The 24,510-nt window shown below is 47.5% G+C and overlaps 1 protein-coding gene across 1 annotated transcript; it reads right to left on the bottom strand.

Moving 5' to 3' along the window:
* Positions 1-22,789: 22,789 nt before the first annotated feature.
* On the bottom strand, positions 22,790-23,761 carry LOC147665636 (syncytin-A-like). Its single transcript, XM_086949623.1, has one exon. It carries the CDS (start codon positions 23,759-23,761, stop codon positions 22,790-22,792), a length of 972 nt encoding a protein of 323 aa, XP_086805749.1.
* Positions 23,762-24,510: the final 749 nt, after the last annotated feature.

The following is a 24,510-nucleotide window of genomic DNA, read 5'->3' as shown; positions in this document are numbered from 1 at the left end:
CTTCAAACAGTTGTGGAAGTTGGTCTTCGTCGAAGTGGGGTCCGCTGATAGCGAGAGGACGAGCTGGGTATAGTCGGCGTAGGAGATGATGTTGATGTCATGCGATCTGATGATATCTGCGCGTGGTGTCATGTAAACTTTAAAGAGGGTTGGACTGAGGGAGGATCCTTGCAGTACGCTGCAGTTGTTGTGCTTGGTTTGCGAGGTGAAAGGGGAGGCTGACTTTCTGGGTGAGTCCCTTAGGAAAGAATGCCATCTATCTTAGCGCATCCTTTGTGAATCCTTTCTGGTGTAGTCGATCGATGAGTGTGTGGTTGAAGACGGTATCAAAGGCTCAGCAGGACTAGCATAGCCCCTGGATCCAGCCCGGGATCCATTGTGGTCGACCTGAAATTGTGACATTCCGCCAATCTAGCATGACCAGTTGACCGCAAGTAGTGCTTTGTGCTTTCAGGTGCTATACTTACCTAAAACTTTTGTGCTCCCTTTCAACCTTTAAAGAGGATTTACTCCAGCTCTTTGCAGAAGCAAATGTCCATTTTCACAGTGGGAAAGGGTGAGAGAAGAGTTTGTGAATGTCCACAAGCCCCTGAGTTGGTGGGTGTCCACAAACTCACAATGCAGTTGACGCTCTGATTTGCCCACTCCACACATGCGTTTGGGGGGGTTTACTCCTGTGTGATGTGTAATTGCACTGTGATGTACAGCTGCACAGTAGTATGTTTATGGAGTCAAATGGCTTTGTTCATTGGTCCATGGAATTCTACTATTAGGTTCGTGAAAAGCAAATATATTTTCAAATAAAAAAAAAACATTTTAACAGCTTTTACATTTTATTTTCCTTAAACTTACAAGCATTTATTGTGATATAAATTTGAATTGGTGCTAAAGTAATTCGTACTTGGTTTAGTGTTCTGGGTAGGTCACGATGCCTACACAGTGCTGTGTATCCTCTTGCCTCCCCCTCCTCCCCTCCGCCTGTACTCTCACATCCTCCCTCCAGGCGGCTCTGGAGCTCGGTGGATGTCTTTGGGCTTCATAGCAGTGAGAGACAGCAGTGTCTTATCTCTCTCTGTCTGAAGCCGGGAGCAGCCTGCTGCCACATACCAGCCAGCCTGAGAAAACCTACCGCGATCCGCCCGAAAACAATGGAGAGAAGGGGCTCCCTGGCATCTGCCCTCACACATGGCCTGCTTTTATGTCTGATCCAGGTAATTGCACCTGCAACAGCCGACCTCCACCAACTCAATGATGCCATCAGGCACAGTGACACAGTTTCGAATCCAGAGGAGACTTTGGAGGTTCTTAATTCTTCGGAGGATCTGCCCATTCAAAATGTGTCATCTCGGCTGAAAGTCTTTTCCCTCGATTATCACCATGTGCGGGACCCCTTTGAGATCACGCTCTGGATCATGCTGGCCTCCTTGGCCAAAATAGGTAAGACAACGCTTACTATTTGAAACGAAGGGACAGATTTACAAGCCCCTTGCGCCACGTTTGCGTCACTTTTCCCATGTTAAAAAGGACGCAAAAGTGGCGCAAGGGGCTTGTAAATCTGCCTCGAAATGCGCACCATCCAGCCGAGTGAGTGAGTGTGCAGTATGATGCACTTGTTTGACAGGCATTTCATCAATGGCTAGCTGCTGTCTCCTTACGTTTAACAACTATAAAATCTGCTGGAAAGATGTGAAATCCATGAGTTATCCCTCGCCCTTTGAAAACAAGTCACGCACAGGTTGTTTTATTTGGAGGCAATAAACAGCCCCGTTCATGATGCCACTTAGAATGCTTTAGGACTACATCAGCCGAAATGTCTGCAAACAGGAGTGGTCTCAGATTACTGCAGACAGATACGAGCTGTAGACAGGCGCTCCCTCACACGTGTGTCCCTCAGTAAACAGCTGGTCTCCTGGGGGCTTGCTTCCCTGGGACACTAGCGTCTAAAGGGCTCACACGTGCAGTGCATCGTGTCTAAATGATGCTACGTAAGAGTCCACTAAGGAAGTAACTGAGTGTAAGCGTTAGCAGTCAGAATAAACATTAAGACTTGCATATTAATCACCCATTTTATTTTAAAGAATTTAACGAATAGTCTTCATTCTTAATATATTTAAAGGATGTTAGAAATTAATAAAGAGTTGCAAAGAAAATATATATATTTAGTTTGAAAAATTCACTTATGGTTATCAAACATTAATGAAGACAGCATGTTATTTCGTACACTTCAAGGGTGATGGATTATGTTTAAATGCTAAAATATCAATTATCGGTATGAGATATGCGATCAGGTGCTGGAAACAGCCATTGCTATTGTCTATTTAAATATTTCGTTTTATGGTTTTGTTGAGCATAATCTGGGCTCCGTCGAGCATCATCTCAGCGCTGTACAAAAGGTTGACTATTGTGCAGTTCAATATATGTGCAAAGTGGACGATACGTGGAATTGATAATGTTCATTTTATACCTTAATAAGTACAGTGAATAAAGGCTCGCTTCCTAGTAGCGAGTTTTACATTCTACCTCATTATTTGTTACCGCATAAATATATTTAATATGACGTTGCTCTTTTCACGTCATGCAGCCTCAGCACATCTCAATAAAATCCTACCATCAGAGGAGGTTACAATTTTATGTGACTAACACCTTGTCAAAGTACCCCGTGGCTCCAACTTACCTCACACTGCCCTGTCAGCTTTGCCAATGGCTGTGGTATTTAAACGCTCACTACTGGCATCTGCCGTTATTACATGATACGTTAAAATCTTGTCAAAGCTAACTCATTATACTAATGTCGATACATACAGTGCGTCAATAAATGGAGAATAGTAACACCTGCTATCTAAAGTGTTTAGAAACATCAAAAACACAAATGAGTATTTCTTTAAAATGCTACTGGAATGCTCATTGGCTTTGAATGCATTTGGTGAACTTCTCACTCAGGGGCAGATTTATGAGGCCTTTGCGCCACGTTTACGCCGCTGTTGCGTCACGCAAGGCGGCGTAAATGTGGCGCATCCCTACGAACGATTTACAACGTGACGCATCTAGGCAGATGCGTCACGTTGTAAAGCCCTGCGCCGCTTGTGGGCGTTCCGGCGCAGGGTGGGCGTTCCGGGGCAGGTGCGCCTCGCAAAAGTGGCTGAGTGAAATCTATGAGATTTCACTCAGTCACTTTTAAGCCAATGCTGCGTCAAAAGCCTGTGCCTGCTTGAAGCAGGCGTAGGTCTTGACGCAGCATTGTTAAAATGGGGCACCCCCGAGCCTTGCTGGAGCTGCGTCGCACTTGCGACGCAACTCCAGCAATGCGCCACATTTCCGGCACAGATGCGTCACGCATCTGTGCCGTTTTTGCACCTTGGTGCGCCGCATTATAAATGCGGCGCACCATGGCTGGCGGAGCGGTGGCGCACTGTGGCGCATGTTAACTGGCGCATCCCTGGGGATGCGCCAGTTAACATAAATCTGCCCCTCAGTTTGTAACAGAGGACTTCGTTCTTGTCCATAAGAACCTTCCAAAGGGGTTGGGGGGTGGGGGTGGTTGAATGGGAGTAAGTATGCGCTCCTTAAATTTGTGATATCCAGAAGGACAGTGTCAGGGGAAAAAAAGGAAAGGTGGCTGAGAGACAGTCCAATGGGTATCACTCAGAAGATGGCGTTTTCCCTCAGCCTTCGATGACACCTCAATTCTGCTCCTGGATCAACAAAGAGTAGTCACAGGCCGAGCCTCAGTCACTGGCCGAGTCAAAGCCAAGTCCTTCTCAGTGGAGGGCAGCAAGAAAAGGCAGGAGGAGGAAGGCATCATTTGACAAGCTATAGACAATCCCACAGCCTTTTTTGAGGGAAACCATAACTTAGATGTCCTGTCCCAGCCTCACCAGTTAAGTCATACTACAGTCGCCAGATAGTGAGACAGCTGGCCTCAAAGCAACACTAGAGTGAGTCCAACAATCTGGGATCACAGGGGCATTGGGAAGAAGGGTGGGAAATAGAGGAGCTGGAGTCAGAAGGTGTGTAGAAGTTAATTTACTCCATAGAAGCAACTGGGGGACATATTCTCAAGGATTTATCACGAGTTAATGGCATGTTATTGCAGCCAAAGTGGCAATAAATGTATCGCCCATTCACAAGCTGGTGCAAACTGCCAATATCACCAGTTTACCTGCGATAGCAGCCGCAAAAAACATCGCCACAGATGACCCCCGCAACTATCGCTAATGAGATGCAGAGTAGGCGTTCCCGTGCAAAAAGCCACGACAACACCATTCCGCAACATTCTCAACGACCAGCCAGATCGGCGATAAGATCCCAAAACAGGCAATAAGGTGCGTTAGCAGCAGGAAATTATTACCTGCTCTGGCCTGCTGTAAAGTCAATCAATCAATCAATCAATCAATCAATCAATCAATCATATCATTTGTAAAGCGCACTGCTCACCCGTGAGGGTCTCAAGGTGCTGGGGTGGGGAATGCTGCTACTGCTCGAAAAGCCAGGTCTTGAGGAGTTTTCTGAAGGTCAGCAGGTCTGGGGTCTGCCGTAGAGGGATGGAGAGGGTGTTCCAGGTCTTCGAGCATTCAAGTAAACATACATTTTCTGCAATAAAACACTTTTTAAAAAAATGCTGTGATTCTTAGGACACTATTTTCATTATCTAATAATTGTAATGAAAGTAGAGCAGGGCGACATTGGCGTAATCCAGATTGTTTTAGAATAGGGACCAAAAACAACATCCTGTGAATTGAGAAAAATTTACCGAATAAAATGACATGAATCGTAGTTTGGGGGGAAATGTTATTACAAGGGCAGGGCTGGAGATCATGCGTCCAATCATTCAATACGGGAAAAGTGACTAGTTTATGAAAGATCCCTTGCCTAAAATGGGTTAATAAGAACCTGTCATAGGCACCGGGCGCAAAGGATAAGTAGGGTTGAATATTAAAAGTAGTTAAAATCAGTTGATTGTGCAGGACAGTGGGCTTTGAAATCTCAGATGTCATTCTCAGGTCAGACTTATTTAGTCATGGAGAGGGTGGAGTTGAGGATGACCCCTACGTTGACTGCAGGGTCGGTGGGTGTTGGAGCGGTTCCCAGTGCAGTCGGCCACCAGGAATCGTCCCAGGCCAAAGGGGTGGATCCGAGCATGAGGACCTCCGTCTTGTCCGAGTTCAGCTTCAGTTGGATGTTCCTCATCCATTCAGCGACGGCCTTTATTCCTTCATGAAGGTTGGTTTTTGGCGGTGTTGGGGTCCTTGGTGAGGTAGAGGATCAACTGGGTGTCATTGGCATAGGAAATGATGTTGAGGTCGTGCCGGCGGGCGACGTTGGCGAGCGGTGCCATGTAGATGTTAAACAGAGTTGGGCTGAGGGATGAGCCCTGGGGCACGCCGCAGATGATCTCGGTGGCTTCGGAGCGGATGGGGGGAAGGTGGATGCTCTGTGTCCTGCCAGAGAGGAAGGAGGTGGTCCTGTCCAGGGCCTTCTCCTGCATCCTGGCGTTGTGGAGGTGTGTTCGTAGTGTGTGGTGGCAGACCGTGTCGAAGCTGGCTGACAGGTCCGGATGATAAGGGCCATCCTTTCTCCGTTGTCCACCAGGGACTTGATGTCATCGGTGGTGGCAATGAGGGCAGTCTCTGTGCTGTGGTTGATGCGGAACCCAGACTGGTAAGGGTCCAGGATGTTGTTCTCCTCGATGTAGCCAGGCAGTTGTTTGTTGACGGTCTTCTCGATGACCTTTTCCAGGAACGGGAGCAGGGAGATGGGCTGGAAGTTCTTGAGGTCCTTGGAGTCCGCCTTGGGTTTCTTGAGTAAGGCATTGATCTTGGTGTGCTTCCAGCACTCCGGAAAGGTTGCTGTCTCGAAGGAGCGGTTGATTACTTTCTGGAGATGGGGTGCGATGGAGGTACTGGCTTTGTTGAAGTTGTGGTGTGGGCATCTATTTGATCCAGTTGCCATACATGATCAATTTGGAATATTAGATAGATTAGATGTTATCAATAGGAGAATAAAGCCACTGATTAAAAGATGGAATGTTCTTTGTTAAATGTATTTGTGTATCGCCTATACTGTAGCTGATTGTTTTCTCTCTCTTGTATAGCTATAAACTGCATAATGAGGAGAAAAGTGACCCCATATCGAGGAAGGTGGTTCTGTTTACTTTACATTGTCTTTTAACCACCGAAACGCTTCGACGCCTTTGCATTGTAAAGAATCCAAAAAAGCCTAGGAACATTTAGGTAAAAAAGAATAATGTTTACTAAAAGTTCTGAATTAAATGGCAACTGGATCAAATAGATGTCTAAACAGACAATAATGACTGTTTTTTAAATTGGGGTTCTAGTACGTTTTTTTATTGTTTGCTTTGCATTGTATTATTTAGTTTTAAGGTATTGGAATGTACAAATTGTGAAAAATGTTTTTTATATATTGACTGTGTACACATTTTCGGGATATTTCTGAGATTTTAATTAACTGAGGAAAAAGAGAAAATTTACATTAATAAAACAGAGTAAGCATTACATTTCAGTCTGAGAGTATACTTGGAATCTGGATCTGCACATTCAGTACAGTGGTGTGAGTTAGCTGTATGGTGAGGCTACTGAGGAGATTCTTTGAAGTGACTGTGTGAAGCATGTAAGATTTTCTTCCAGGGATGTTCCAATTTGCTTAGTTGGCAATAGTGGACCACCAGGGAATCTCCACCAACGTCGATGCCAACCACTCAGGCAGTGTGCATGATTCCCACATCTTCCGACAGTCCATCATCAACCAGCGCTACCAGGATGGCACCTACGGAAAACCACTGCTTGTTGACAGGTACCAAATGAAACAACACACACCTCAACTCCACAAACATGCAACGCACAACTCTGGGAATGCACACATTACAAACTCACATACAACATGCCAAACAACAGGCCCACCCAACAGACATGACAGCACAACTTACTGTGGGAACCTTGACCAGCCATGTGCATAAGCCATCAACGGCATGGCACCTCAGCCACACAATAGCAGATTGTGGGAAGAGGTGGAGACCCAGGCATGTGCGAAAGGAGGCAAGTGACCAATGAATGAGAATGTACACAATGTCAAGTGTGGTACGGATGTGATGGCCAGACTACAGTATGCAGACTACACACATATCCATGTCGACATACATCGCTGGTGTTTGGAATGTAGTGGACAGTAGACGCAACCATGTCACCCCAGCCAGTGGGGAAACTCGCGGAAATTTAGCTTGTTACTTCCCCCCCGTAAGCGTGGGCGGAGTGGACTGCCCGGCATATTCCAGGGCAGCGTTGGGGTGTGAATAAAAGGCACGTAACTCTGGGTGTGGTCCTCTTCCGGAATGCCCAACGTGTCTGCCAAGGCGGCGCCTCTCACCCTGCCACGAGGCCGTCGCCGCGAGCGGTGTTGCCTGCGATCCTCTGCGCCTGCTGCACCCCGGGCTGCTGGTCCACAAACCAGTCTTGCCCACCCAGGCCTCAATGCTCACCTGCCGACACCGGCGTGTGTCAAAGAGAGCCCACCACATGCCGTGCAAGCTCCAAGCTCTGCCAGCCTCCTCAGACCATCATGGCTTCCGCAACACAGGCCCGCAGTACTCCTTTCTCGTTGACGTACTCCACTGGCATACACAGCGGACTAGTAGGTCACACATTTGGAACTGAGTCCTAATTACACTATGGCAGAGAACATTATTCATGGCAGAATTTATATCACTATACTCCCTTCGATGTGGCGCCACCAAGTCTGTGTTTAGTATTCCAAATACACGTGTCTGTGGGCCCACGCGGACTACTGCCCTCGTGCCACACTGCACTCGAGTAGGTCACTCATTTGGGACTGAGTCTTAATTTAGCAATGGTCAACTTCATATCATTGTACCGGCATCATAGCAGACTGCATACCCTCCCAGCCCCGCTGCCGCTAAGTCTATTCCCCGACATTCATGGACACTCTCTGGTTGTACTTTGTTGGCGTTTGAGTCTATGGACTGGGGGTTGCCTTCATCCTCTTGTAGCTGATACCGGTGTGCTGGTAATAACGAGGTTGTAGCATTCCACTCCTCAATTTGCTGCTTCCGAATGGCTTCTGCTGTCTGCATCATGCCCTGCAGGACATTTTTCTACTGCCCCCGGCAACCCTCCACCACATTCACCTCGGATATCGATAAGGACCCTCTCAGTCCGCGTCGCCCTACCTCAGTGCACCGCAAGTCACCATCCCGTGGTGGTGTGCCTGTGCCGGTCGCAGTGCATCCGGGGCCACTAACTCTGTGCAGATGAAGTCATGGACCCTGACTGATAGAATATTTGATGGCCTCTGTGACGATGGCCTTGGGGTCATCGACGCCATGTGTATGAGGCCCTGCACTGTCTGCTGCCTCTGGCCTCAACTGCGGCCCACCGGGGCTCACACATCAAATCGAGTCCAGACCATCACGGATGTCGCATCACCGCAGGAGGCACATGCCACCACTGCCAGGTCCACCTCCAACGACCAACTGCCAGAGTCAATACAGTCGTACTGACAGACTAACGGAGTTGCTCACACCTGTAATGGATGCCATCATCTGCCTGATACCCTGCCCAATACTCCAGGTGTCACTTACTCAGTACACCGCAACCCATGAACTGTCACTGATTGAGTTTTGTGCTGTGGAGAGGGTGCGCAACAATGTCACCTCAGACCGTGTGGGAGACCTGGGACGATGATGAGTAAGATGATGCAGGTGTTAGACACTCCACTGCAGCTGCATCAGGTATATCCCGAATGGACACAATCCTGGACAATTTCCTCACATAAGCGCACTCAGCTCTAGTGCCCCAAACTCAGTGCACTGCAACTCAGAGACACTTCTGTGTGCATATTGGGTGACCTCTGTACTTGCTCCGGCTACCTCTGTATGCTGGTGTTTTCAGGTTCCGTTTTAATGGTGTTCACTGTTCAAGTTGTTGCCATTACCAACCACTCCGTGAAGGCTGGCTTACACTCACCCCACACACATCCAGCACAGGTGTCACTGTACATGTGACCCTGCCAATAAAGGGGCCGGGTGCACGTGCCCGTAGTCAGTTCCACAAACTATCTGCGTGTGTCTGTGTGGTCATAATGTATGCATGAGCGCCCGGGCCCTACAACTTTACATTGTGCTTTGTACAGCGGACGCAAAATTGTCACCTCAGGCAGCGGGTTAGACCTTGTACATGTAGCTTTGTCATCACCCACTCAATATGTAAGGGGAGTGGACTGGGCCATTGTACGCTGGGTCCAGCGTGGATGTGTGAATGTTACTTGCATCTTGGCGTGGTTCTGTACTGGAAATGTGCATATGCATGTGTCTCTGTTGCAGTGTGGGTCTCCTTTGTGGGGTGTAGGTGGTCCCTGAAGGGAATTAGAAACCCACATATGTGATCTAGTTCGTCTTCCATGGGTTCGGACCGCACCCGCACCTGTTCAGCCACCCCCTTTTGGCATTCTGACACCTGGCATTGGAATGGCATGTGTGGCTCGGTGAAGTGTTGTGGGCCAGCCATGCTGGTGGGTGCTTCCTGCTGTGTTGTCTGTGCAGGGGCTGGGTTCTCCTCTATGCAGCTTGGCTGCCCTGGTCCTGGTGGTGGGTTGCCTGGGATATTCATGAGCTGTTGTAGGGCCTTGCTGTTGAAGGTGTGGTGGACCTCTCCAGCATCACTGATGAGTTGTCTGCTCTGCTCTGCTGGAGGTGTTGTTTGCCCCTATGCAATGTGAAGGGGAGATGCATGTTGACAATGTGTTGACATGAATGTTGGAACATTGTTCTTGTTTAGATGCAGACTGTATGACAATGTACATTGTGACTGTTTGGGAGGTGCAGGATTTTAATGCGGGACAGTGGACATTTGGACTACATGACAGATGTGAGGTTGTACGCGCACATTTCCATCTCAAAGTTTCCTGCTCTGTTAGATGTAGTTGGCCTGTTTCTGCGCATGTGTGGAGCCAGTTGTGTTCTCTTTTCTGCAGTGTCGGGGTTGCACATTGCACCACATAGTCGTCAATGTGGATGTGCTGTTATTGCTATGTGTGTGTACTGCAGTGTGCCACGGGGATCAGGTACATGATCTAGGGTCACTGTGGGTGTGCAGTGTGCTACACATCATTGTGCATGTGTGCCATTGTGCCCCTCTCCCCCTGTCCCCCCAGTTCCTGGTCGTTACTCACCCTGTTGATGTTGTGTCAGGTCCTCTCGAGTTGTGTCCGGGCTCCCAACTCTTTGCACCATCTCCACACTGATGACTTTGGCCTCCATGTCCTCTAGCTCCTCCTGTGGCGCAGGACTCCCACTTCCTGTCGCCTTTTGCTGCCTTGCTGTTGGTAGAGGGTTTGTGCTTGGCTTAGATTTTCACATCATGCCAGCGACTTATGGCTTCCTCCCTTGACCTCCTTGACACTACAACTGCATTCACATTAGTCTAACTGTGTGTTAGTTGATGGTAGTGTTCTGTCACCTCAGTGACCCTGCTCTGGTTTTCCTGTGGACTGCACCTCGTCTTCCTCTCCCTCTTTTCCTTGCCATTCCCCGACTCCCTTGTTCCTTGTTGGTGGTCTGTGACGCTTGTGGGGTTTCGCGTTGACCTCTGCACTCGGTCTGGGTGCATCCATGTTGCTACGCACTTTGGATTGTTTTTGGTGTGTTCTTTTTGTTGCTTTTATAGTGCATTTTCCTGCATGATGAGTGGGATTTACATGCCTGTCGCTGGTTTTTGCTACTTTTTGTATAACAATTGGCCACATCGCATCTGTTTTTTGCGTTCATGTTCTGGATTTTTGCGGCGTTGCGTTGACTTTAGAGCGGACATTTGACGCATTGTAGTGGGCCTATCGCACCGTACCTCTGTGTTGTGAATACTTAGTTAACACAGCGTTATTTTCCCACGATGGAATGCGATATGAAGAGCTGCGTTAAGGTAAATTTGCAGTAATTATCACACGTTCTTGAGAATATTCCCCTGAGTATGTTTGGGAAATCGTAGTCTCACAATCCAAGCAAGGTTAGAATAGGAATTAATCCTCACCATTTCACAGCTTGCTCTGCTCCTCAGCCTCTGAACCTTTCTACAGCACCAACAGGCACATCAGGAAAGATGATTTTTTAACAGCTCAACCCTCTGTTGACGTCTTTAGAGATTGCCAGTGTTTCGTTATCTCTTATTTCAATGAGGAGACTCTTGAAGGGGTGTTTTGTGATCTGGATTGACTTTGCTTGTCCTCCTAGGAGGCACTTGAGGTGTGTTATGAGGAGTGGACGAGCACAATGATACTACCAGCATAACAGCAGCCAGTCTTGTGAGATCGTGAGGGGCGGGGCTGAGATTGTGAGAAGTTAAGGTGGTGTAGAAAGAACTATGAAAGGGGAAGTGTTGGAGAATTCCCATTATCAGTCTACTCCTCCAACAAATATCTTTGCTGCCATTCCTGTTTCTAACATTCCACTCTTCAAAGTTTATCGGCCCAGCTGCGCAAGGGGAATTGATGCTTAAAGCCTACTAAGGAATGCTGATCGTGCTAATGGGGTGAAATTCTGAAAAAATCTCTACAGGGCAAAGATATAAACTATTGCATGGGGTAGTTTGATAGAACTGCTCGTACTCTTGGGAATGAACACTAACAACATGCTGGCAATCACATCAGTGCCACATTTGCCAAGATTGATCTGACCTAGCCTGAAAAATCTGTGATGTTTCACCACCACATGGCCTCAAGGGAAGGAGAGGACCTGTAATCAAATGCACGGACAGAACTCGCTTCCTCCATCTTTTACCATCAGCAGCGGGGGCATCACTCCCAGGTGGTTATCCTACTTGCTATGCCACCAAGCCACTGAGTTAACCTCTTCTGTCATCAGCTGGTTAGCTATGCTGCTGGTTGGCTGCACCTCATGTCTCAACCTCTATTTGACCCCTATTCACACTAATGAAAGCCAGTGCGGTAAACACAGAAAACTATGGGTGAATGCTGAAATGCACTTTGCTGCACCAAATGGCAGTACTGCATCATGTGCCAAAAACATCTGCAATGCTATATATGAGAGCCAGATGCTGGGGAACAGGCACAAGTTGGCAAAAAGGCCCTGAACTCCTGTATCACAGCCTACTCCACCAAACTCTATATGTCCCTTGAAACTTCTGTGTGGATTATTTTAGTTATTTTATCTAGTGCTCAATGTATTATATTCTTATACTTTGCGTCCTTCAGAAGTAAATAATTATATTAACATAAAGAGCCAGAGCTAGACTGGGGAACCATAAGCAGTCATGGAAAAAATGCTCAAACCAGCCCCACTCCTTGTCTCAACGTGCAGTCTCTCTCCTTCTATCCATCCACTCTCTCTGTTTCTCTGATCACTTTCTCTTTACCTCCCCGCTATTTCTCTCTCTCTTGAAGCATCCCGATGCCTGCTGCAGATGTCCCTGTTTGCTGGGGAAAGTGACAGAGACACCAGAAGCACCCCTGGTCTTTCAAAACCGGCCACCAGGGGCTCCAACCCACAGAAGAAATGCCCAGTGGAATTCAAGACCCGCCTAGCCCTGTAAACCATGATAAACTAACAGCTGCTTTGGCTCACAATTAGGGCCACCAAGGCTCTTAATGTTCCCACCCAAGTGTGTACTCCCTTTTGTTGCTGGGAGTTAAGAAGTTTCTAGGAATAGCCTGCCCTGTTGTCTTTACTTTAGTGCTACTACAGGAAGGCTGATGACATCCTGTGGCAATCTCTTAACATTTTATTGTGCTCAGATTTAGATACATCATCATAATCCCTGCTGTGAGAGGAAGGCTGTGTTTGCACGGCAGCTAGAAATTGACTTTTAAAAGGACCAACACAAAACTGGTTCCTGTTCTTCTGATAGTAGATCAACATCCCCTGTCAATAATAAGGTGAGACCCATACCCTCCCACTATGTTTCAGTTCCAATCTCTTCTTTACCAAGGAAGGAAGGGCTCAGCAAAATACTTAAATAGTTGCTGTGATCCATGGCTGGTGTCTGCAAGACAGTCAGTCTTCCTAAGTTGTGAGAACATCACATGAAGTCTGAACAACGTGCTGGAGAGCTGTTGCTTTGCCTAGCACCTAGAATACTGCCTGCTCAGAGATGGAAGGGATGTGCCTAGCCCTTCAGCAGAGGCTGTCCAAAAGGAGAAGCCTAGTCATGTTCCCAGAGTGTGGAAGAACCAGAGGTAAGACCTTGTTAGCAGGAGTGTGACCAATGCCAACCCAAGCTGTGAGAGGTCACACGGCCCTTCTGGGTGGGCCACAATGGTAAAATGCATGAAGAATTGACAACCACATAAGCTATAGAATGTTCAGCATCAGGGCAACATGAACAGATTGACCTGCTCTGCCACTGCACTGATGTGCTATGAGTCCTGCCAGCCCGAAAACACCTTAGCAAAGGCCCGACTGACCTGGAGGCTGCAACGGCTGAACATAAGTGGCAGCTGCTGAGGCCTGCAGTGCTGTTCATTCCCAGCAGGGTGAGCCAAAAGGCTGGTCCTCTGTCCTAAATTCCATGCCAGGTAGCCGAGGTGCTGGCCTTGCAACCATGAAGGGCGCACCACTAACCCCTGTGCCAGACCCCATCCCACAGATAGGTTTCATCTGCAATGAAAGACCAAGACTTGCTTTGATCTCAAAAGATGGACGTTAGAACTGGGCGTCTCTAGTTGGCTGAGGTAGGTACCTTAGTCCAAATAGGGACCCTTGCTTCTAGTCAAGGAAAGGAGGGACACCCTCTGAGATAACCCCTGCTCACCCTCCGGTAGCTTGGCACGAGCAGCCAGGCTTATCTCCAGGGCAATGTGTAAAGTATTTGCAACCACACTCCCAGTAACACAGTGATAACACCACAAATGACATCACACTGGTTTTATAAAAATAGCGGTATCTTTATCAAAAGGAATACGATGAGACCAAACGATAGAAATCCTACATATGCGTATTCGTAATATTTCACTTTGCCGGTTATTAGGTCAGCAATCACTTATAGGTTCTTGCGGTATTAATGAGCAGTCCACGATGATCTAATGAAGTCCTAATGCAATGCTATGCAGTTCGTAATATAGTAATAAGACAGTCCTTAATGCATGTACTAATGCAGTTTGTAATGCAGGAATAATGCAGGCCGTAATGCAAGAATAATGCGGTTCATAATGCAAGAATAAGGCAGTTCGTAATGCAAGAATCAGGCAGTTCGTTATGCAAGAATAATGCAGCTTATATTGCAAGAATAATGCGATTCGTAATGCAGGAATAAGGCAATTCGTTATGCAAGAATCAGGCAGTCGTAATGCAAGAATAATGCGATTAGTAGTACAAGACACAGGCAGTTCGTAATGCAAGGAAAAATGATCTACGCCAATCTACACGGTCAACTTGGGCCCCCACTAGGCCTCAACAACAGAGACAATGGTCATAAGCTTTAAGAGGCAACCCCGGTACTGCTGGGCAGGTACGGGCCGCTCAGGGACTCAGCGCATCTAACGCTGTGCAGTGGGAGAGAGAACAGAGCACTCCTGTACTCCTCCTGCGTGCCTGCCCAGGCCACACCCGCTTGTGGCTCCCAACCGGAGTCAAAGCCTTACCTGGGCGAACATCTTGTGTGTTTTGCTGTTCACCCTATGTGGGAAGGGTATGTCCAGACGTGGGACTCATGCTCACTAATCCACTGGAGTCAAGCTTTCCTGGCTGAAGAAGGCTGATAGCCAGAAACCCGTCCTAGGATGCTTGATTCCGGTCCAGGGAAGACATGGCTTGGCAGTTCGGGCTGGACTGTTCTCATGAGGCACAGGGACAAGACTGATTTGCATTTGGCCATGTCTGAACTGGGGTGGCTTGGTGAGCAAAATAACGATGGATTAAACCCAGATCTGTGACTGGGGGTGAATGTTGTGCCATTGTGCAACATTCTGTCCATCATCTTGTGTGTTTTGCTGTTCACCCTATGTGGGAAGGGTATGCCCAGACGTGGGTCCTGTGCTCACTAAGCCACTGGAGTTAAGCTATCCTGGCTGAAGACGGCAAATAGCCAGACACCGATCCTAGGATTCTTGATTCCAGTCCAGGGCAGACATGGCTTGGCAATTCGAGCTGGACTGTTACCATGAGGCACAGGGTCAAGACTGATTTGCAAATGGCCATGTCTGAACTGGGGTGGCTTGGTGAGCAAAATAACGATGGATTAAACCCAGATCTGTGACTGGGGGTGAAAGTTTTGCCATTGTGCAACATTCCGTCCATCATCTTGTGTGTTTTGCTGTTCAGTTGCAATGACGGCTCGGGCCACGAACAGCAATGCAGCAGCTTGGATGATGTTTCCTGCTGCTGGAGCAATGCGATCACGGGGCACCATGCAAACAGTACCATGGACCACACTGCTGTCTCAGGCATGCAAAAGCACCAGGCACCAAGCGTCACTGAGACACAGTTGGAAACGTTTATGTTCCTGAGTTTCCACAACATGGGACCAGATCTCCCCTGGCCCTTGGAGACAAGTTACTTCAGGGCACAGCACACAGCAAAGACCTTTCAAGCAGGGGGACACAGCACACAGCAAAGTCCCTTGTACTCTCCTTAGTCAAATCACAAACTGCAGGTCAGCCACAGAACATACAGCAAGGGCAGTCCCTCTCTTCAGTCTCTTCAGATGTTCTTCTTTGGCAGAGGTTCCTCTTGATCACAAAGTAGTTTTACTCCTTTTTCAGTCCGGATTTCAGTGTTGAGTTCAGGGGTTTCAGCTCTCACATTTATACCCCTAAATGCCTTTGAAGTCTTTGTGTTCAGGGGGCTTTGAGCCCAGTCCAAACCAGACCTGGGTGTCTTCCTGCCAGTGCACACCCTCTGCCTTTGATAGTGAGGGTCTGGGCCCCAGACGCTCAGCGGGAGGTGCAGCCATTTTTTTGTGGCAGCAACACAGCCTCTTCTCATCTAGGGGGGGCTACTCCTCTCCCCACATCAAACACAGGCCAGCCTGTTGCTGTCTTACCTACCCTCTCTGGTGTCAGGACACTTCCCAGACCCTGTCACATCCAAACCCAGACTGTCAATACGCAAACAAGCAGAGGCACACAGGGTGGTTTATGACAAGAAACCAGTCACTTCTAAAAGCGTGGTTTCTTAGCATACAATTCAAAAACCATCTTCACAAAAAGATGTGTTATTAAATTCTGATTTCAGGCACACTAAACTCCATCTCTCCATCTTATGCCTTCGGGAAGATATGTTGGAAACATGTGACACAGCATTCCCCATTCTGTCCGATGGGCAAGATAGCCTTGCAACAGTGAAAAAACGAATTTGACAGTATTTCCCTGTCAGGACATTGTACACGCCTCAGTACATGTCTTACCTTTCACATACACTGCACCCTGCCCAGGGGAGTACCTTGACCATACTATAAGGGTGTCTAATGTGCATAAAAAGGGAAGGTAAGGCCTGGAAAGTGGGTTTACTTGTCAGGACAACAAGACAGTTAACAAACTGCTTGCAGGCACTGCAGTGGCAGGCCTGAGATCTCTTTTTAGGGCTACTTGTGTGGGTGGCACAATTAGTGCTGCAGGCCTACTAGTAGCATTTGCATTACCAGCCCTGGCACGCAGAGTGCACTTTACTAGGGACTTTATTAGTGAGACAAACATACCAATTATGGACAACCAATTATTTATTTTATTTATTTTGAATTTTGTAGAGCGTGCAGCTACCTCCGACGGAGGTGTCCCGGCGCTGAAGACATAGTCTCAGGAGGGTCGGGGAGGAGTACAGAGGGGTCTTAGATCTGTGAAAATAACCAGGTCTTTAGTTTTTTTCTGAATAGGGGTTCGGACGTCAGGAATCTTAGTTCAGTGGGTAGCTGATTCCATAGTTTGGCGGTTGTTACTGCCAGGGCCCTTCCCCCTGTACGTGTGAGGCGAAAACGGGGGCAGATCATGAGGCGAAGATGATTGGATCTCAGGTTTCTTGGTGCTTGTGAAAACCTCATTCTGTGACGTAGGTAGGATGGGCCTCTGTCATTGAGCGCTCTGAAGGCCAGTGTTAAGGCCTTGAATTGGATACGGAGTTTTATTGGTAGCCAGTGAAGTTTGATTAGATGGGGTGTGATGGAATGGCGATAGGGGATATTGCAGACAAGCCTGGCAGCCGCATTCTGGACTTTTTGAAGTTGGTAGATGAGGTAAGTGGGTCGCCTACGTATAGGCTGTTGGCATAGTCCAGATGAGCGGTAATCAGGGCATGGACCACCGTTTTGCGGGACTCCAGTGGGAGGTATGGGATGATTTTTTTTATCATTCGGAGTTTGCCGAAGCAGGCTGAGGTGACTTTGTTGACTTGAGTTTTGCAGGAGAGGGAGGTGTTGAATTGAAAGCCAAGGTTGCGTGCGGTTTGAACGGGTTCTGGGGGGGGGGTAGAGTTCAGACGGCCACCAGAGGTTGGAGGGTATAGGCGATTTTTGATTGAAGAACAGTACCTCGGTTTTGTCTGTATTGAGCTTCAGGTTGTTGGCGGACATCCAGGCTGCGATGTTGAGCATACAGAGGCGGAAGTTGGTAAAAGATTTTTCAGTGTGTTCTTTGAAGGAGAACACCAGTTGGGTGTCGTCAGCGTAGAAGGTTACTTTGACGCCCCAAGATTCTACAACTTTGGCCAAAGGTTTGAGGTATACATTGAAAAGGAGCGGGCTGAGGGCAGAGCCCTGTGGGACGCCCCAGATCAACTGTTTTTTGGAGGAGAGAAAAGGTCCTAGCATCACTTGCTGTATTCTGTTTGTGAGAAAGGATTTTATCCATGCAAGTGGGGGTCCGCTGATACCAACTTCTTGCAGGCGGGTCAGGAGTTTTTCGTGCGAGATGGTATCGAACGCTGCAGATAGGTCGAGGAGGACTAGCATGGCCTCCTCTCCCTTGTCCGTGCATTCGCGGATCGATTCAGATACCTCGAGTAGCGCCGACTCGGTACTGTAGTCCGGTCTAAAACCTGACTGGGTGTCGTGGAATAGGGAGTTGGATTCCAAGTAGTGTGACAGTTGTTTTTGGACAGCTTTTTCCAGAACTTTTGCGGGTTTGGGTAGAAGTGATATTGGCCTGTAGTTATTTAGACAGGAAGGGTCGACGCCAGGTTTTTTTTGGAGAGGGATCAGCATGGCGTGTTTCCAGGCTGCGGGAACAACCCCAGTGAGTAGTGAGGAGTTCCAGATGTCAAGTAGGGGGTTAATGATGATGGGGGCAATTTCGTTCATGATAAGAGCTGGGGCTGGGCCCAGAGGTGAGCCAGATTTACATTCCAGAAATAGTTTTAGAGCAAGTTCTTTGCTAAGTGGTTGGAATGAGGTAAACGTATGAGTGCTATTGGGGATTGGGTCTTTGGTGGTGTCGGAATCTTTCTGAAGGATTGCTGCAGCTATGTTGGCAATTCTTTCTTCGAAAAAGTTGGATACGTTTTCACATAGTGTCTGTGACATGGGCACAGGGGTCGAGAGTGCGCTGGGGTGAGTGAATTCTTTCACTATATTGAATAGGGCTTTGGTCGAGTTTTTTGCTTTGTCGATTGTTTCAGAGAAGTAAGTGCTCATGGTTTGGCGTTTGAGGTTACGAAACTCTTTAAGGCTTTGACGATAAAGGGCTTTAGCTCCGTTATCGTAGTTCTGTCTCCATTGTCGTTCTAGCTTTTTGCACATGCTTCTGTGTGCCCGTAGTTTTTCCGTAAACCAAGGTGCCGATGGTTGTTTTCTACGGGAGGACAGGCTGTAACACTTTAGACAGGGACACAGAGTGCACTTTACTAGGGACTTTATTAGTGAGACAAACATACCAATTATCGACAACCAATTACCGTAACACTTTATACAGGGAGCACTTGCACTTTGACACGGATCAGCAGTGACAAAGTGCCCAAAGCATATAAGCCAGCAAAACGAAATCTATCACAGCATCAAAAATAGAGGAGGTAGAGGTAAAAAGTCAGGGGTTACCCCACCAAGAAATGCCAGGTCTAACAATGGATCTGTAGATTAGAGGGCCAAGTTGAACTACTTTTAAGATACAAACCGAACTGATGTACAGGTTGCCGCAATCAGTAGGTACTCACAGACCACTATTGGTGAACCTGCACCTGTGCCTGATTCCTGCCATTAATCTTTCCTTTGCTGCTAGAACATTTTGGATGTGTGGGGACTGTAGAAATTGTGCCGGAAGACTGCAGTGGGGTGGGAACTGTAACAATTGTGTGGGAACACTGTAGTAGGTATTGTTGAAAAATAGCTAGAGCCCTGTAGTTGTGTATATTACAACCCTGTACCTGTACTCTCATTACAGTGTGTTGTTTCTTGTTTTGCTGTGCCATTAAAGTACTTCTCTTTTACGAAGATAAGAACAGGGCTGGGCAGTGCATTATTTTGTCTGTTGTTTTCCTGTTTGAGTTCTGATTCGCTGCAGCCTCACTACTTCCCTGAGAAGTCTTTGAACTACACGCCCTGGCTACCACAGACAGCCATGTGCTTCAGGGGTCCATGTGGCCCAGTTTTCAGAGCTTAGAAGGACAGACAGCAGGAAACCAGATGCAAACAGCCCAAACCACCATGGTCTAAGCCCAGCAGGACCTTCCCGCCATGTGACGCCCTGGACGGGCTCTGACCCATGGGAAAGTTTTGATCAAATTATGTAACGAGGCTCGTTTCAATGTTTTGTGTATGAATCTCCCTGGTAGACATCCACCTGCCCAGAGCCAGGCAAAATGCAGTATTTTGGTAGTGTGCATCTTTGTGGTTACAATTAGACTTTTACTGTGTGAGAATCGTCTTCAAGTTCTGCAGCTGACACATAGTCCTTTGCGTTGCCCTCGCACTTCCAATCAAGCGCTGCTCGGGCACAGGGTCTTGCACACATGTATCTCCTAATGCTTCTCGAGTTTGAAGGGCGGTGCACGACTCTTCGACTCTCATCTGTGCCCACAAGAGCTCTAAAAGCTTTTTGTACAGTAAATCGTTAATTGACAGCAGACCAACATTCTGCCTGGCAGGGATAGTCTTACTAGTCAGGCGATATGTTTAAAATAACCAGAGCGATGCAAACTTAACCGGCGTTCCCTTGTAACCTTATTATACAAAGCGCTAGAATACTTTGATGAACTAATGTTCTGTAACAATCCAATTACATGCATGAATAATATTATTATAGTCTGTTCCTACTGCATCATTTGTGCAAAGAGAAAACTGCAATGTCCGATAAACGACAAACTCAGTTTGGACATTCTTCCATTTCAGAGCTCTGAGGGGGCTTCATTTGGGCTTGAACTGATTTACAAAAATAAAATTAACTGTTATTTAATCTCGATGTTTTACCATAGCTCAGAAGCATCAGCATATTTTATTGTGATACCATTGCAGAGAATATATTTCTACCAAAAAGCAATCTAATGCATTATTAAACAGCCAGTTCGTGAAACGGAACATTAGGAAACTTCTGGGCAATGAAACAAGTTATTGATTTTTTAGAGTGCAGCTGTCCTGCCTGAAAGCGCTGAAAGAACACAAAGAAGGTAAATTAATATTCTTAGGCTTAAACATAGCATGAAACTATCAAACTGATAATCTTGTTATTATATTACTAACATGTGTTTTTCGCCCGTTTAACATGTTGATATGTCATAAGAAACTAATCAATGAGTATTGGTGGATCGAAAATCCACATAGATGAACACCTATGATTGTTTTTCTAAATTGTTTAGTAGGGGATTGCAGCCTGCCGTCATTCAACTGCACATCATAGAGGGCGATTCAGAAAGGCCCTCCACACTCATGGCAAAGGCCTCACACTCATGGCAAAGGCCTCACACTCGTGGCAGAGGTCTCACACTTGTGGCAGAGGCCTCTCTGTCATGGCTGAGGCCTCGCACTCGTTGCAGTAGCTCGCACTCATGGCAGACCCCTCGCACTCATGGCAAAGGCCTCACACTTGTGGCAGAGGCCTCGCACTCATAGCAGGGCCTCACACTCCTGGTGCAGGCCTCGCATTCATGGCAAAAGCCTCACACTCATGGCAAAGGCCTCACACTCGTGGCAGAGGTCTCACACTTGTGGCAGAGGCCTCTCTGTCATGGCTGAGGCCTCGCACTCGTTGCAGTAGCTCGCACTCATGGCAGACCCCTCGCACTCATGACAAAGGCCTCACGCTCGTGGCAGAGGCCTCGCATTCGGTGCAGTAGCCTTGAACTCATGGCAGAGGCCTCGCACTCATGGCTAAAGCCTCACACTTTGGCAGTAGCCACGCACCTGTGGCGGGGCCCCTCCAACATGTAACTGCACTACAGAGGTCCCACCACTACTCCGAGGCCTCACCCACTAATGCAGTGGCCCTTTGTGAAACAGGCCCTATATGTCTAAGTATTACCTTTGGAAGAGCTCCTCATAGTTTAGGGAGTTTCTCAGGGTAGAGGCAGTTACTGATGGGATTTAGGATACATCAGGCTAAGTAATCGGTGACTACAGGTCTGTATCCAGGCCTTTGTGGACCTAGCTTCACAGCTCAGCTTTCTGCAAAACATATTCTTACTGTAAGAAATTGGAGTATTACTTGAGGGGGGTGAGAACCCACTTGAAGTTATAATCACAGTCCTCATCAAGGTGAACCACAAAGGTTACTATAAAACACCTGTGCTTTAGCATCTAATAGATTGGAACAAAATCAGTCAGGCTTAACGTAGAAGCAATGTGTAAAGTATCTATGCAGTACTCAAACAGTAATAAAGTTAAAACACAAGAAGAATCCCAAACCAATTTAGAAAATAGAGGATATTCTAATAAATAAAATGACATCAAAATGACAAAAATCCAATCAGGAGAACTGAAGTTATGAGTTTTCAAAGCTTTAGGCAAAAATAGCACTAGTGTCGAAAAAGCAGATTTTCCCCAGATATCCTCAAGCACTGCCGGCGATCAAAGCCTTAATTCTCTCATTAGGCTATCAAAGAAAGAGGCAGGCGCTGGAAAACTGGAAAGCAGGAACGCAGGAAACGTATTTATTCTTCGAAGGAAAACACGTCAGATCGGACCAACAGGGTGTCGTCTCGAGGTGCTCTAACTGTACCTCTGTGGCTTGGCCTTTTATACACAGTTTCATTTCTTTATTGCAGTGTAACACATTCCTGACATTACTTTGATGCATTGTAAACCTTCTCTGGAATTCCCGCTTCAGGCCCGTTCCCACACATATCAACCATACTGTACCCCACCCTGGTTTCAATAGGTGATTGCTATCGCGCAGCTGGGCATTCTGGCAGGAGCTGAAATGCGTGCAATCGGTTGGATCTCATGGGGTTGTGGCGTGGATTAATTCCGGCTCCTTTGATGTGAGGCGGAATCCTACCGTACGGGGGCAATAAACTGTATCCGCAGGGTTTGATTATGGCCTGGGATAGGATCGAACAGCCAGATGCAGTGGAGAAGATTATCGAAGGGCCTGTTCATGTGCAAAGGCTGAAAGGGTATGTGGGCTCAGCACGGGAAGTGGCTCCGGGGGCAGGGTCGCGCTGAGTATGCTTTATGACTCTAGCATGTGTGCTTGGGGGCTGCCAGTGCGTGGGGGATGATTGTGAGGTTGGGAAGACATGCAGGCGATCAGCAATGTTGCGAAGTGACCACAGTGTCTAAAATGGCTGCCGCTTATGCGCTCGTAAAGGCCTAAATGGGACAAGATGGCGACGGTAATGTTCACATCGCATTCTAATATTTAACAGTAATTCCTTTGTACACGCCTCGTCATCTTGTCAATCTATGTCAATTTCCATCATATTCTGTATTTCTTTCTCATGCAATACTTTCATATTTTCTAATTTAGTTTCCAAAGTCTTAGGGCAAATGCAGTTCATAAAAAGTGAGCACAAGGGTGGTAGGCATTGTATCCCAAAATAGCAACCACATATAACGAACATTGGTACCAATAATATCATCAATAACTTCCAGCCCCAGTCTCTCAAAGTGCTCCAGAGCCAACTTCCAAGTGTCCAGCCTCCTTGCTCTTGGTTGATCTCTGACGCTAGTCGGTGAAGGTGTTCGATTGCTCTGTAAACAGATGGTGAACTATCAGGGACAAAGGTGCAACAGCTGGCCCCGATGATGCGGCATGCTCCTCCATGATCCGCTAGTACGACATCCAAAACAAGGCGATTCTGCAGAGCCACTAGGCGGACCGCCTGAAGCTCGGCTGTGTTGTTCATGAGGATGCTTGCTGTTATGTTCAATGCTGTTTCAACTGCTTGGGTTAGATGCCGAATGGCTCGACTGTTTGCCATCGGACCCCACAGAGGGATGAGACCTTTTGTTACATCAATGAACTGTGCCACGGTGGAGTCTGCTTGCTCGGTATCTTTGGAGCGTTTTTCACGGTGATGGCCTGCTGATGCTATGTACGTGGGAGGTAGAACAAAGGCGATGTAGCAAGTGCCCCCCCAGCCTTTAGGGAGCCAAGTGAAGGCTTTCATACCACAGACAAAGTACATGTTGGGTGATGCAACAAATGAAGGAGAGTCAACAGTGTTCAGAGTCCTTTGCATAGGGCAGGAGCTGTGGCCCACTTTTTTCGTTCCAAGGCCCTTGATGCAAGCAAGGCCTGAGACATTCACCACAGACAAGGCCACAATCAGAGTTGCAGCAGTTCGTTTTCGTAGGTATGAGAAAGAGTGCCGGGCTGGATTGTTAAACACTTGCATTTCAATTCGTTCTTTTTCCGGAATGTTCATTTGAAAGGTTGCATTTGTTGTTGATGGGCAAAAGGGAGCAGAGGTTCTTCCAGTTTTGTTCAGCCAGAACTCGTTGTAGAACTGGGTGATTGTTCCCTTGGATGTAGCATTGTCTTTGCAGCTCTCTTGCAGGAGCATTAGCCAAGCGGTGCAGGACCCATGAACAGAGAAGGGTGAAGGGATGAAGGGGATAGAATGTTCAGTTGCATGAGGTAGCAGCCCACAGACCCAACAGTTCGTTGCATTGGCGGCAAGATTGTGTTGATGTAGCAACTGTACAAAAGAATTGTTCCAAAATTCCTTGCGTCGTTCTCGGAGATGGGGTGATAGCGAAATCAAATAATGTTCTTTCTTGGTGGTGGGCTGCATAGTGGGTGATATCAATGTCTTGTGAGCGGGAGCACTTTCTTCCATGTTCCAAACTGTGACCATCAGCAGGAGGCAGATGAGGGATGCAATGAAAAGTGCAATTGTCTTTGTGCTATGCAGCTTGGCAGTCTTGGGGTCTTTACGGTGGGTCTTCGGTCATCCGGGATCTTCCATCACCTTCAAGAGGCTCGTTGACTGGCAGGACCACATACTTTGTCTGGCATCTCTCCTGGTAGCATTTGTAGTGTTAGCTACCGCTCTGAGATTTTTGACCTAGTTAGTGCTCTGCTTGGCCGAAGCACTCTCCTTTCGTCGCAAGTTGTACCCTTTCCTGGATGGCACAGTGGGATCGGGAAATTCTGCCAATTCGAGTTTCTCTG

This window comes from Lissotriton vulgaris, unplaced genomic scaffold (assembly GCF_964263255.1).
Source record: "Lissotriton vulgaris unplaced genomic scaffold, aLisVul1.2 SCAFFOLD_3712, whole genome shotgun sequence".
Classification (NCBI taxonomy): Eukaryota; Metazoa; Chordata; class Amphibia; order Caudata; family Salamandridae; genus Lissotriton; species Lissotriton vulgaris.
This window is presented reverse-complemented; position numbering and strand designations above follow the sequence as displayed.